This window comes from Pleurodeles waltl, chromosome 6 (genome assembly GCF_031143425.1).
Source record: "Pleurodeles waltl isolate 20211129_DDA chromosome 6, aPleWal1.hap1.20221129, whole genome shotgun sequence".
Classification (NCBI taxonomy): Eukaryota; Metazoa; Chordata; class Amphibia; order Caudata; family Salamandridae; genus Pleurodeles; species Pleurodeles waltl.
In genome coordinates this window covers 171,929,969-171,944,906 of record NC_090445.1, presented here as the reverse complement: position 1 = coordinate 171,944,906, position 14,938 = coordinate 171,929,969, and the positions used below count along the sequence as shown (strand labels likewise).

At 49.0% G+C, this 14,938-nt stretch overlaps 1 protein-coding gene across 1 annotated transcript in view; it reads right to left on the bottom strand.

Moving 5' to 3' along the window:
- Positions 1–14,516, bottom strand: part of IFI35 (interferon induced protein 35) — a 193,588-nt gene extending 179,072 nt beyond the window's left edge. Inside the window, exons 1-2 of the mRNA XM_069237757.1 lie at positions 14,404–14,516; positions 7,630–7,661 (exon numbers count right to left, since the gene is read on the bottom strand). Coding sequence (XP_069093858.1) covers positions 7,630–7,647 — 18 coding nt within the window. The 5' untranslated portion in view covers positions 7,648–7,661; positions 14,404–14,516. The remainder of the gene's footprint in view (positions 1–7,629; positions 7,662–14,403) is intronic.
- Positions 14,517–14,938: the final 422 nt, after the last annotated feature.

Sequence of the window (14,938 nt, the reverse complement as noted above, 5' to 3'; positions counted from 1 at the left end):
TATATATGTATATATATATATATATATATATATATAGTGATAGAAAATTATTGAAATCAGGTCTTCACAGTGTACTGTAAGTAGACACCATTATCCAGGATAAGCTCATTCTCAGTTTATTTTTCACTTTCAACCTCATTGGTGAAGGCACCATGTACAATGTCTGCAGGGAGAAGAAGAAGCATATGCAATCTTCATCACAGAAAGTAAAGGAATGGCTTGGCAAAGTTGGGGTGGACGGAACATTTAGGACACTTGCTAGTGGAAGACAGGCTGAATCTATAGAAGGCAATTAGTCATGAATTATAGTTTTTAGCTTGGTAACATTCTGCTGGAAATTTGTTGACTAACTAGCTTGTTGGAATTATAACCTTTCAATTATGATGCAATACTGATGGCTGAACACCTGCATTTTCAGATTCGCACCGATCCGAGGGCCACCCTCAGAGGATCCCTCGTCTACCGTCCTCCCGGGCCACGCGCCCCTTTCAGCGACGCCATCGCCGACTTCATCTCCCCGCACGCCCTCGCCGGACTACATCCTCCTAGGTGACCTCAACTTCCATCTGGAACAAAACAACGACCCCAACACCACCACCCTGCTCGACAACCTCGCCAACCTCGGCCTCAAACAACTGGTGAACACCGCCACCCACATCGCCGGACACACGCTTGACCCCATCTTCTCCGCCAGCAAACACGTCTTCTTCAGCCACGCCTCTGCCCTACACTGGACCGACCACAGCTGCGTCCACTTCACATTCCGACGCGAGACCCGCCACCTCCGCACCCAACCCATCCCTCGTCGACAGTGGAACAAGATCCCCGAAGAGCAACTCTTCTCCACACTCGCTGCCAACCAACCCACCCTCACCACCGACCCCAACGACGCAGCCCTCAACCTCACAAACTGGATCTCCAACTGCGCAGACATCCTTGCTCCCCTCAAACGCACGCATCGACAGACCAACACCAAAAAACCTCTCTGGTTCTCTGACACCCTCAAAGAATCAAAGAAAACTTGTCGCGCCCTTGAGAAAGCCTGGCGCAAGGACCGCACCGCTGACAACATGACCGCCCTCAAGAACGCTACCCGCGAACACCACCACCTGATCCGTGCTGCCAAAAGGAACTTTTTCACCGACAGACTGGACAAAAACAGACACAACAGCAGAGAACTCTTCGCATCGTCAAGGAGTTCTCCAACCCCAGCGCCAACGCCAACGCCGTCACGCCCTCACAGGATCTGTGCGAATCCCTCAACACAAGATTAGCGACCTCCACGACAGCTTCGGACACCAGACCCAACCATACACCACCGAACCGGCATCCACGGCCATCACCCTCAACAACTGGTCCCACATCAACACGGAAGAAACCAAATCCATAATGAACTCTATCCACTCCGGCGCCCCTTCGGACCCCTGCCCGCACTTCATATTTAACAAAGCCGACGACATCATCGCCCCGCACCTCCAGACCGTCATCAACTCTTCTTTTTCTTCTGCTACCTTCCCCGAATGCTGGAAACACGCCGAAGTCAACGCCCTACTAAAGAAACCTACGGCCGACCCGAGCGACCTAAAAAACTTCCGCCCCATCTCTCTTCTGCCTTTCCCAGCCAAAGTAATAGAGAAGACCGTCAACAAACAGCTGACCACCTTACTGGAAGACAACAACCTGCTCGACCCCTCACAAACCGGATTCCGAACCAACCACAGCACTGAAACCGCCCTCATCTCAGTCACTGACGACATCAGAACCCTGATGGACAACGGTGAAACAGTCGCCCTCATTCTGCTCGACCTCTCGGCTGCCTTTGACACCGTCTGTCACCGGACCCTAATCACCCGCCTCCGCTCCACCGGGATCCAAGGCCAGGCCCTGGACTGGATCGCCTCCTTCCTCTCAAACCGTTCCCAAAGAGTTTACCTCCCTCCGTTTCGCTCAGAACCCACCGAGATCATCTGCGGCGTACCCCAAGGCTCATCACTCAGCCCGACACTCTTCAATGTCTACATGAGCCCCCTCGCCAACATCGTACGCAAGCACGACATCATCATCACCTCCTACGCCGACGACACCCAACTTATACTCTCCCTCACCAAGGACCCCGCCAGCGCCAAGACCAACCTACAAGAGGGTATGAAGGACGTCGCAGATTGGATGAGGCTCAGCCGCCTAAAGCTGAACTCTGAAAAAACTGAAGTCCTCATCCTCGGCAACACCCCGTCCGCCTGGGACGACTCCTGGTGGCCCACGACCCTCGGCACCGACCCCCACAGACCACGCCCGCAACCTCGGCTTCATCTTGGACCCTCTTCTCACCATGACCAAGCAAGTCAACGCCGTGTCCTCCGCCTGCTTCCTCACCCTCCGCATGCTCCGCAAGATCTTCCGCTGGATCCCCGCCGACACCAGAAAAACCGTGACCCACGCCCTCGTCACGAGCCGCCTGGACTACGGCAACACCCTCTACGCCGGGACCACAGCCAAACTCCAAAATCGCCTGCAACGCATTCAAAACGCCTCGGCCCGCCTCATCCTCGACATACCCCGCAGCAGCCACATCTCCGCACACCTGAGACACCTGCATTGGCTCCCTGTCAGCAAAAGGATCACCTTCCGACTTCTCACCCACGCACACAAAGCCCTCTACGACAAGGGACCGGAATACCTCAACAGACGCCTCAGCTTCTACGTCCCCACCCGCCTCCTCTGCTCCTCTGGCCTCGCACTCGCTGCTGTCCCTCGCATCCGCCGCTCCACGGCGGGTGGGAGATCTTTCTCCTTCCTGGCGGCCAAGACCTGGAACTCCCTCCCCACCAGCCTCAGGACCACCCAGGACCACTCCGCTTTCCGGGGACTCCTAAAGACCCGGCTGTTCGAACAGCGATAACCCCCCCCCCTTTTTCCCTAGCGCCTTGAGACCCGCACCGGTGAGTAGCGCGCTTTATAAATGTTAATGATTTGATTTGATTTGATTTGATGGCAATCAAGGCATTATTAAAGTTACAAGTGCTTCAAGCTGCTAGAGATCAATGACAATGAGGTAGAAGGAGTGAAAGTATTTTCCCGAGCTAGAGGTCTATGATGAATGCGGAGGTCACCTTTTACTGGCTTGATGTAACTATTAGGGATTAGGGTCTACAATGAGCATGTTGATTTTAAATTTTGTTTGCTATATTTAAAACATACACATGGAGGTAGTGGATTTCATAGCTTGAAGGCTATTACTAGATAAGATGATTCTCACAGACAGTTTTGAAAGGCCATGAACAAGATAGCATTGATTTAATTTCACTAAACTCACTGATACACAGCAGAATTTGTGCTGATAAAACAAGATTAGATATGTGAATGTAAATGGCAGTGCTACTTGCTCAGTGAATAAAATCCAAGATCGGAAAACCCCTTGGCAGCCACAACTGTTCATGATAGATCCTTGTTCATAATAAATCCATGGTAAAGCCCTGCAGTGGAGGTAATACTCTGCATTAAAAAGGCAGTTAGATGGAATGCCTGAATTAATCCTGGTCCCAAGTAGCTTTATGATAATGGTGGAAGTACTGATTGAAGTGAATTCAGCTGCTTATTAGTCCTTCTGATTGAATAATACTGTGTGAGAAGCTTGACACTGAGCATTGCTTTTTGTATGAATAAATGGGAGACCCACACACACAAAGGCCACAATGGGAATAGCAATGATTTGGAAAGGTCTCACTGTTTAGTTGACTTATTTTCCTGGGCAGTCTAGTTGTTACAGCAAGTAGGATTTATTGCTCAGTGTTCACAGAGGACACTTTAAACTTCGTACTTGTATAGCACACTACTCACCCGTTGGGGTCTCAAGGCGCTGTACGCATACCGCTGTGGAACCCCTCCTGGCTTTTCCCTGTGAGGTGCCCACTCCTGGGCAAACTCCAAGGTGAAGCCAGGCATCCCAGCGCTGTTGGGGCCGTTGTGGAGATTAAGCAAGCTACTGCCCAGAGTTACAGAGTGGGACCCATGAATTAGATTAGGCACCGATGCGAGAATTATCAGGTCCGAGGAAATTGAGCCCAAGACCCGCCAAGGCAGGAATTGAACCCTGGTCCTGGGCCAGATTTCTGCATCAGGGTCTGCCGCTCTAACCATTGAGCCACACTTCTCCACACTGGGTGCAGTGGGCAGAGAGGCCAGGGGTACTGCAGGCACACCCTTCACCACTACATATCAGGGTACACCATTTGGGCCAGGAAGCAGGCTAAGTGATGAGTCGGTGCTGGTGGTCAATCATGGTCATGCGCAATTGATTAGGGTGTGCACACTGGATGAGCGCAGGCAGTGCTCCAAGCAGCAGACATCCGCATGCAACAGCTGTACTGATCCCTCCCTTGAACGGTGTGCGGGTGTCGAAGCTCATCCTGCTGAAATTGGGCTGTGAGTCATGCAGTAGGTGAGTTGATTAGCTGCAGAGGGGCTTTGGTGACACGAGTGTCAGAGGAAGTACATGTAAAATATGTTATGAGTGAGTCAGAGTGCTTTTATTTTGTTAATAACTGTGCAACCATCTGATGAAACTTCACAAAGCCTTCCAAAAACATTCACTGACCTCAGCTCCTTCCTGGAAAGCTTGGGGTGATCAGTCAAGCGGAGACTGAGCAAAAGGGTGGTCCTAGAACTCTCCCTTCCATGCACTTTCCAAGGAACAAATCAACAATAATAAACAGAAAATGGCTAAACGGAATTGCACCAAATTACAAAGCTAGATCTTTATTCAGAAAGTGTGTTTTTGTGATTTAGCATAAATCTGTTCACTAGTTTTTGAGAAATTAAGATTGAAAATGTATAGAGGCATTGACATTTGATCATGTGGTACTCATGCAGGACCACAAATTTTGAAATTGGAGCGATCTGATTGGTTAAAAGTATTTTTTTCCATGTTGACTTGCTTTCTCCCTGCTCACTCCAGCAGGACTCACAATTAACCATAACATGAATGAAAATGTCAAGGCCACCATCACAGGACATGGGTACTCAGTCCCCGTGTCCTGAAAATTGTAGAGAAATCACATATAAAGGGGACAGGGTAGGGATACACCGACCCTTGTTGAGGGGGTAGGGTGCTTGTCCCAGATGGATCTACATTGGGGTCAAGTTGTTTTCAGAAAAAAATGTTGGGGTGCCCCCAACTTCTGTGTGCTCCTGCAGTAGTCCCATAGCAGGACAAAGAAACAAAAACAAAAACACAAAATTATGGGTGCAGGTCTGTGGCCAGTGGGCTGCTTGTGGGGTGGTTGGCTGCAGAGCTTGGCCACAGACAAGGTGCTTAAGCCAATCCCCTGCTACGCACTGAAAAACGCACTACCGGTTAGAAACAACAACAAAAAAACAAAAAAAACATTTAAATTCACCAGTTTTAAGCAACTGACATGTATAGTTTGCACCATGTGATGCACTTCTTATGATCTGACATATTACATCACTAATGACTTCTCAAATCTATGGCAGTGCATGTTATACTTATGTCAGTAATGAATAACTTACAAATGTCAGTGTTTTTTGTTTTTTTAAGCGGTAGTGCTTCTTCAGTAAAACAAATTCTCAATAAGTTAAAATGTTACTACCTTCCTTGCGTATAACTCCACTTTAACTTTTGTTACGTGTGTGTAACCTACTGTTGTTCATTAGTAGGTAGTTATAGCTAGGACCTATTATCAATAGAAAACATTTTTCTTTTTGCTTTGCCAGTAACTTTGGATCCATTTGACGACTATGCACCTATATTCAGCTGCTGTGTTGAATGTTTCAGGGTGTTTCGTGAAGCAGGGCCGAGAAAAAGGTGGGGGAATTTTAAAAAAAGTTTTCCCCATGCAATTCCTCATAGGGATTTTAAACACGACTACAGCCTGAACTGCTAGATGGAATTACACCAAATTTGGCATACAGCTAGCTCCCTGTAGCTCTTAGTCCAGAAAGAGCCCTTTCTGTGATGTGGTGTAGATCCATTCAGTAGTTTTTGAGTTATTAAAAAAATATATATATATTTAGGAATGCTGATACTCCGTGGCCCCAACAGATCTCATGCTGAGGTCTGATTGGCTGCCTGCACTTCAACCAGAAAGCCACTCTGGCACTCGGACTCGGCTCAGTCCCCAAAAAAATAAAAAACAAAAAAAGAGAAGGGTGCAGGGTAGGAGTGCTCTGACCCCTAGGCCTGGTGGTGGGGTCCCCCAGGGATGCCACCTGGGCCAAAAAGCATTTTTAAAATTTTTGCTGAGAAAATTGCAATTTTTGGGAAAACAAACACAGTCCGTGCGCTTGTATAAGCCATGGGCCCTGGGTGGACCAAGTCCCGGGGGCAAATTATAATAATTATGTTAGGGAGGGGCGCATGCGGCCCCTCCCTTCCCATAGCCGATTTCGGCCCCGGGGAATGCCATCTCCCCAGGGCTATACCAATCTTAATGATGGAAAGAGAGGGGGCACACGGACCCCTCCTCCTTGGCCCATTACAGCCCCAGGGCCCACCACCTCCCCAGGGCCAGGCTGATTTAGTTAAAGGGGGAGAGAGTGTGTGACCATGGCTCAATGGTCAGAAGAGTGTCATACAACACTTTGGCAGGATAAGTGCAAGCCCTGCCTGGACCAAATCATTCACAATGCATTATACAATCTTGAAGCCATGGGACGGGCTTGCTGCCTGCCAAAAGCCTAACTACCCACCCTTAGTTGAACCATCCAACCACACCAGACCAAGAAACCTTGTTAATTAACGCCACCCCCCACACATCACTGCCTGCTGCATACATTTCAGCCTTTCAATGAAGGTGTTTCACAACATTAAAATGCAGGTCCTACCTGAACTTTCAGTCAAAGTGCACTACTCTGAAGAACTAGCAATGAAAGTGAATCGAAGGTTTGATTCCCTCAACATCTTGTGGTTTAATAGCTCAGGGGACCATCATTCAGATGATTTTGTCTGTATAATTAAACATATTATTTTTCTATATAGTACCTTAGTGTGATATTTTCATTGGTTGCTCTGCAAAATACTTCAGCAACCAAGGTATATTTTTTACTTATATGTCATGTTTATTTATATAACACGCATGGTAAAGTAAATTTTCTCTAGAAGCCTAAGGCAATTTTGGGTGTATTTTTTCACTTGTATATTAACAGATTCCTTGTAATCCTTACAAGGGTTCTAACATCTGAATCCTGGATACTTGGCTTGCAATATTTTATTCAAACACCATGTTGTGGGTAGGTCTCATATCCTAGGTACACCAAATGCTGAAAAGGAAAGCCAGAGGATAACAACACACCATTTGTTTAATTCATTATCAACTGAATGTTCAGTGCTCTGCTGCTTATTAGAAGGTAAAAACAGTGTCATCATCATGGATCATGGAAAATGAAGGCTACTCACACTTACCTGGTAGATAAATTACTGCTGTGCAAAGTATTCCAGCAGACCATCTTTAAAATACACACATGCTGTAGCCTGGGCCCAGCCACTAGCTGCCCTAGTCTAGTACATGTTTTTCCAGTAGTGTCGCAGGGCATCAAAATATCTCTATTTACATAAGTGGAAGACTTTCTGTCTTCATGTACACATCAAGCAAGCTGATCATAAATGCTTACCTCACCCATATCCTCCATGTTTGACTTATGACCTGAAACAAAACACAAGAAGATGCATTAACTGGACAATGAAACAAAATATGCAAGGTTATAGACATTTAAGTAATACCTGTCTTTTGTGCATCATTGTTATCAAGTTCTAGCAAATAAAAATGGCAAGCTGTCTGTACCTTTGCCTGCTTGTCCCTGAGCAAAACCAACTGAGGTTGCTGGTTGGGTACAGCCTTTTTTGACTTTGCTGGCTTGGCTCCATCTACCCAGATACTAACAAACTACCCCTAAGAACATATTACTAAATTCAGAGCCATGCAAACTACTGTATTGCCCCCTCGCCGACATCGTATGCAAACACAGCATCATCATCACCTCCTACGCCGACGACACTCAGCTGATACTTTCCCTCACCAAGGACCCCACCAGCGCCAAGACCAACCTGCAAGATGGAATGAAAGACGTCGCAGATTGGATGAAACTCAGCCGTCTGAAACTGAACTCAGACAAAACGGAAGTCCTCATCCTCGGAAACACCCCGACCGCCTGGGACGACTCCTGGTGGCCCAAGGCCCTTGGCACTGCACCAACCCCCTCATACCACGCACGCAACCTCGGTTTCATCCTGGACCCACCTCTCACCGACCAAACAAGTCAACGCCGTATCATCCTCCTGCTTCCTCAAAAAAAAATCAAAATCATTAACATTTATAAAGCGCGCTACTCACCCGTGCGGGTCTCAAGGCGCTAGGGGGGAAAGGGGGGGTTATCGCTGCTCGAACAGCCAAGTCTTTAGGAGTCTCCGGAAAGCGGAGTGGTCCTGGGTGGTCCTGAGGCTGGTGGGGAGGGAGTTCCAGGTCTTGGCCGCCAGGAAGGAGAAAGATCTCCCACCCGCCGTGGAGCGGCGGGTGCGAGGGACGGCAGCAAGTGCGAGGCCAGCGGAGCGGAGGGGGCGGGTGGGGACGTAGAAGCTGAGGCGTCTGTTGAGGTATTCCGGTCCCTTGTTGTGGAGGGCTTTGTGTGCGTGGGTGAGAAGACGGAAGGTGATCCTTTTGCTGACTGGGAGCCAATGCAGGTGTCTCAGGTGTGCGGAGATGTGGCTGTTGCGGGGTACGTCGAGGATGAGGCGGGCCGAGGCGTTTTGGATGCGTTGCAGGCGGTTTTGGAGTTTGGCTGTGGTCCCGGCGTAGAGGGTGTTGCCGTAGTCCAGGCGGCTCGTGACGAGGGCGTGGGTCACGGTTTTTCTGGTGTCGGCGGGGATCCAGCGGAAGATCTTACGGAGCATGCGGAGAGTGAGGAAGCAGGCGGAGGACACGGCGTTGACTTGCTTGGTCATGGTGAGAAGAGGGTCCAAGATGAAGCCGAGGTTGCGGGCGTGGTCTGCGGGGGTCGGTGCGGTGCCGAGGGCCGTGGGCCACCAGGAGTCGTCCCAGGCGGACGGGGTGTTGCCGAGGATGAGGACTTCCGTTTTTTCAGAGTTCAGCTTTAGGCGGCTGAGCCTCATCCAATCTGCGACGTCCTTCATACCCTCTTGTAGGTTGGTCTTGGCGCTGGCGGGGTCCTTGGTGAGGGAGAGTACAAGTTGGGTGTCGTCGGCGTAGGAGGTGATGATGATGTCGTGCTTGCGTACGATGTCGGCGAGGGGGCTCATGTAGACATTGAAGAGTGTCGGGCTGAGCGATGAGCCTTGAGGTACGCCGCAGATGATCTTGGTGGGTTCTGAGCGAAACGGAAGGAGGAAAACTCTTTGGGAGCGGTTAGCGAGGAAGGAGGCGATCCAGTCCAGGGCCTGGCCTTGGATCCCGGTGGAGCGTAGGCGGGTGATTAGGGTGCGGTGACAGACGGTGTCAAAGGCAGCCGAGAGGTCGAGGAGAATGAGGGCGACTGTTTCACCGTTGTCCATCAGGGTTCTGATGTCGTCTGTGACTGAGATGAGGGCGGTTTCCGTGCTGTGGTTGGTTCGGAATCCGGTTTGTGAAGGGTCGAGCAGGTTGTTGTCTTCCAGGAAGGTGGTCAGCTGTTTGTTGACGGTCTTTTCTATTACCTTGGCTGGGAAAGGTAGAAGAGAGATGGGGCGGAAGTTTTTCAGGTCGCTTGGGTCAGCCGTAGGTTTCTTTAGTTTCTTTATTTCACCCTCCGCATGCTCCGAAAGATCTTCCGTTGGATCCCTGCCGACACCAGAAAGACCGTGAGCCACGCCCTCGTCACGAGCCGTCTAGACTACGGCAACACCCTATACGCAGGAACCACTGCTAAACTCCAGAAACGTCTGCAACAAATTCAAAACGCCTCCGCCCGCCTCATCCTCAACATACCCCGCAACAGCCACATCTCCGCCCACCTGAGACACCTGCACTGGCTTCCGTCAACAAAAGGATCACCTTCCGACTCCTCACCCACGCACACAAAGCCCTCCACAACAAGGGACCCGAATACCTCAACCGCCGCCTCAGTTTCTACACACCCACCCGTCAACTTCGCTCCGCCAACCTCGCTCTCGCCGCCGTCCCTCGCATCCGCCGCACCACGGCAGGTGGGAGGTCCTTCTCCTACCTGGCGGCCAAGACATGGAATTCCCTCCCCACCAACCTCAGGACCACCCAGGACCACTCCGCATTCCGGAGGCAACTCAAGACCTGGCTCTTCGAGCAGCAGTAACCCCATCCCCCTAGCGCCTTGAGACCAGCACGGGTGAGTAGCACACTTTATAAATGTTTATGATTTGATTTATTCAGTCCCAGACCTTTTTAGACCCTTATAGGTCCCGTCACAGTCCAAATTCTCTCATTTCGTCACACTGTGTGTTGCTGCTTGCTTGGCCAGTTCAATGTCACCTAATCTTGCACCTTCTATGCCAGTGTAACCTTCTCCGCAATTGGTCACTACAGATTTCCTCCTCCACTAGGCTTCCTACCCAGAACACAGTATACCTTACTTTGCTATTACAATTGTGTTGGTTTGGTGGTAACATGACAATGCTGAACTAGACATGAAGAAACCATCAATGGATTCTTTACTGACAAGTCAGGAGGAACCAAATGCCACCCAATGAGCGATCAACAAAAGAAAACGGATGCCTTAGCTCATAGATTGCAGACCGTCACACTAGGTGGACATTGTTGCTGAAAGTTAACATTTTCTAGAGAAATATATTAAAAATGCAGTTTTTATTTTTTTGTGGCATTCTCAAACAGAGATTTGCCCTATACGTGCATGATGAACATATTACTTTTGTGCAAAAAATATGGCATATATTTCTACAGATTAGATTTGTTCTTTGAAAATATCTCTGTTGTCAAATTATTTTGCATGGATGAGATAGGCAAATTTGAGATTAGCAGTTTTATGTGCTAGAAGAAGTAAGGCATTCTCAGTGCTAGTGTAGACTCAGTCAGCAGAATATATGTACAAGGGACTTATGTATAAACTTTCCAATTACTTACAGGTAATGTTCACTTCTTCGATTACAGTAGAACTATTGAGAAGTTTACTACCACTACAGGTGGGAGTAGAATCTATGTCAGCAAAGGTTAAACAAAAGAAATAAGGATAGCCAAGTTATCTACTTTGTGAGATTCTTGAGGAGTCTTACCTCCTAGAACTGAAGTTGAAACATATGAGAAGAACTAAATGACTGTTAAGCTCCTTCACAAATTCTAAAGTTGTAAGCAACACTCCTTGACTATTTTCTTTTTGTTTTAAGTTTTGATATAATGTAAACTTAGCCCAAGGACATACATCACTTTAAAAGAGAACCAGACTAAAATACATTTTTTTGGCCATAGGTAGATTAAGTCATTTATCCAGAGTCGAAAGATGTTGAGCTGAGGCCAGGATTCCATCCTCAGCAGTCGGCAGCTCTAGCCGCTAGGGCACATCTCCTTTCCAGTTCTGTACACCCCTTCCCAGCCCTGGAAGAGGAGGAGGAACTGGGGATTGGATGGCTTGTTTTCTGTTGCCATTACCCACATCACATCTTACCTTGAGCTCACACACCAAAACGTTTCACAATCAATGTGCTGTCACAAACATAATAAAGATTACAAACACTTTCATTCAAAATAAACAATAAAGAGGTCCCCTTTACCAGAAGGCACTGGATTAAATTTACTCTCAAGCCAGCGGCCAAACCCAGGTGCTAAATGAACTGCACTGCAATAATTTAATTAGGCTGCAATAATTTAGGACCTGACGTAAGTGGCTGGTGGAAGCCCCTTGTGACGTAAAAGATGGGAGCTGGGGGTGTGGCCAAGCAAGATGGCCATGTAAACGTGCCTACCAGTGCTCCTGCCGGAGCCGAAGATATCCTGCCGCAATCCCTAACCATCCTGCAGCTGTGACCTTCCCTGGCCATGGTGCATAACCCCATGCCCACAGTAGAGTGCAAATCCCGGGCCGGCTGGAGCAACTGACTGCAGAGGGGTGGCCTTGCGGCTGAGAGACACGGCGCCATTGGTCTATTTCCACTCCGGCCTGGGAGACTACGAGACACTCCAGAGGTGAGAGGTGGCCCCATGGTATAGGGCCCCCTCCCTGATGATGATGCTTGTTTAGCGATCCCCAGAGGGGTGTTGGAGCCCTTTGGGGCTTGTTCCAGCAAGGCTCTTTATGGATCAAAGGCCGGTTACGGCTGTGAGCTCTGGGAGAAACAGCCCGGTACAGGGTCCTGCACAGGAGCCACCAGGACTTTTTATAAGACCTTCTGGGGCAGCGGATAACTGGCAGGCCCACTGACCCCTAGATTAGCTGCAGACTGGGGAGCTGCGCACCGCCCGGGGAGTGCATGTATGGTTCCTCTGGTGCCATTATCCTGCGGTGCATGTCACTTGTTGCTGGCCGTCTGTCTGCCCTGCACAGGGTGGTATCTGCCTCACCCTGGTCCTGCAGGGACTGCCTATGCCTTTGGACACCACGGGATGGCTGCAGCTGGGGCCCGAGCCATCCAATGATCATTCCCCCAAATAGATGCCCTGCAGGAAGCACCAGGGACTCACCATAACTCATCTACAGGTAACCTGCAATAGTGCTTGGGGGCATGCTAGACTTTCCATGGGAGGCCTAAGAGACCCTGCCTACGTTGTCCCTGTTCTGTGGGGGTGCCATGTATGTTCACAGAGGCCCAGCCCCTGAGGTCCCTGCCTGGGGCCTTGGTGACAGCATGCAGACCCCCATGGGTTGCTAGCGGATGTGGGGAGCTGAGGAGGGCACTGTCCCCAATGCGGCTTAGAGGAATGGTGCCTTCCCTGTGGGGGGGGGGGGGGAGGGTTACCTGTTGGAACTTGACCCATTCTCTCCGGCCCTCTCCATTTGCGCTGCATCACACTGAGGTGGCAGTGACCTGCCTGGCACTGAACCTAGGGACATATTTGTTCGTAACTCCTCCAAAAAGTGGACTGAGACATTATACCCGACTCTTGGAGGGGCTGGAACCTGGTGGTTTCCCAACGACTCGCTCTGCTGACCCCATGGACAACGTGAGCAGTGGCCTTGGCCCTCTCCTTATCTCTGTGTGCAAATGGAGCTCACCTACACAATGCCCCCCCATGTATGTGTGTAAGGCATGGTCACTGAACCTGTGGACAGACTATTGTAACCAGGTGAAAGACAAAGCACCCAAATTTGCTCAAACCAATAAGATTGTCAAAATTGTCAAATACACACACCCCGTATCCTCAGAAGGGCCGCACTGAGAGGAAGGAGGGATGAGCCAGTCTGTACAACCATCCCACACAGGAGTGGGGGGGGGGGATTGTGGGTGGGGGAATGTTGCTCTTGTCCCTGTAATTGGTGGACCTCATGGTGGCGATCCAGAGTTCCCAAGATGAAATGTTAGATATATTGTCACCCTGCTACGAACTGACTTAAGCGGTCGCCTAGATGACTGAGTGGAGGATGCAAAAGAGCGTTCCCGCCAGAATAACCTATGATTCATGGGGTTTCCAGAGAGGGCGGAGGGACAATCCACTGAAATGTTCTTTAACACTGAATTACAAAGGTCCTCCCTGAAAGGCTCTCAAAATTCTTCATATTTGAGAGGGCACATAGGGCCCTGGCCACACTGCCGCAGCCCTGGACCCCTCCACAAGCAAGTGAAAAAAGACACACAGGATGTCAGTCATGGAAAGACTACCTACCTGCGCGTCATTAAAGTCGCAAGAAAGCATAGGTTACGGTTATAAAATCTGTCACACACACACCACAGGCATTTTAGTTCTCCCAAGCCAGATGAACTAAGTAGTTGATAACACTGTGTTTGCATAATGTTATGGATTTCTTTCCCGTCATTAATTCAAAACTGCAAATATTTCACACACAAAACAGAGGACTGGTCTTACTCCTACTAAGAAGGAACACACTGAAAAGGTTGAAATGATCGAGTCGCGAAACCTTTGCTTTTTCCTGGACTCCGACTCCCCACTTAACTTTGTTTGTTTCGCGTGATTGGTTTTTACCTAGTTGCACAAAGCTTTGATGAGCAAACCTATTCTAAACTATGTTTTTAGAAAATATGTGTACCATCCAAAACTGAATCTCGAGGCGTTGCCCTAAAAGGATATCTACATGTAATCTTCAACATTCCCAGATTACAGACACCGCTTCCATATAAATGACAATTAACGATAACAATAGACGCGGAGGAAATACAAATACGACACAAAAATGTAAACGAGCTGGAGCTGGGAAAACGTTTTTTTCAGAGTTAAAAGTTTCCATTTGAACTGAGGAACCCGCACCCTGTTGCCCCACCCAATCATAGTGCGGAATCTCCTAATTTTGCCTTACCGTGTGTTGCCTCTGGTGGGTTCGCTTCGTCTGTACTTTTCCTGTTGTGCCTCGCCCTCTAGGCTGAACTCGATTTACTTTCTGTTTCGATTGTAAAACTGAAACACGCTTGTGGGCTGGAGATAATCGCTGTCTCCTCCCTCCTTCCCACAAACCTTGCTACGATAATATATTTTCTGTCCGGGGAGCTCAGCGAGCTTTCTTTTCAGAGTGTACGCGGCAGAAGCACGTGAAGGGTGCTCGAGCCCCTGAGGGGGGGCACAGAAGTTGGCGTGCACCAAAGTTTAATTTGTAAACAGAAAAAAATGATTTCCACTGATTTTGCGACTGGCCATTTGTTGTTGTTTCAGAACGCTAACCTCGCAACGTGAGGCTCTTAGACTTGAGGTGCAAAGTTTTATGACAATATAGCAGTCTACCAATTTTACCCTCAAGTGTTTTCGTAATGAATAGCATTATAGCACATGCCCACGAAGAAAATACAAAATAAAGTCTTCCTGATTGCTTCCAGATTTGGTGGTGACACATTTGGATG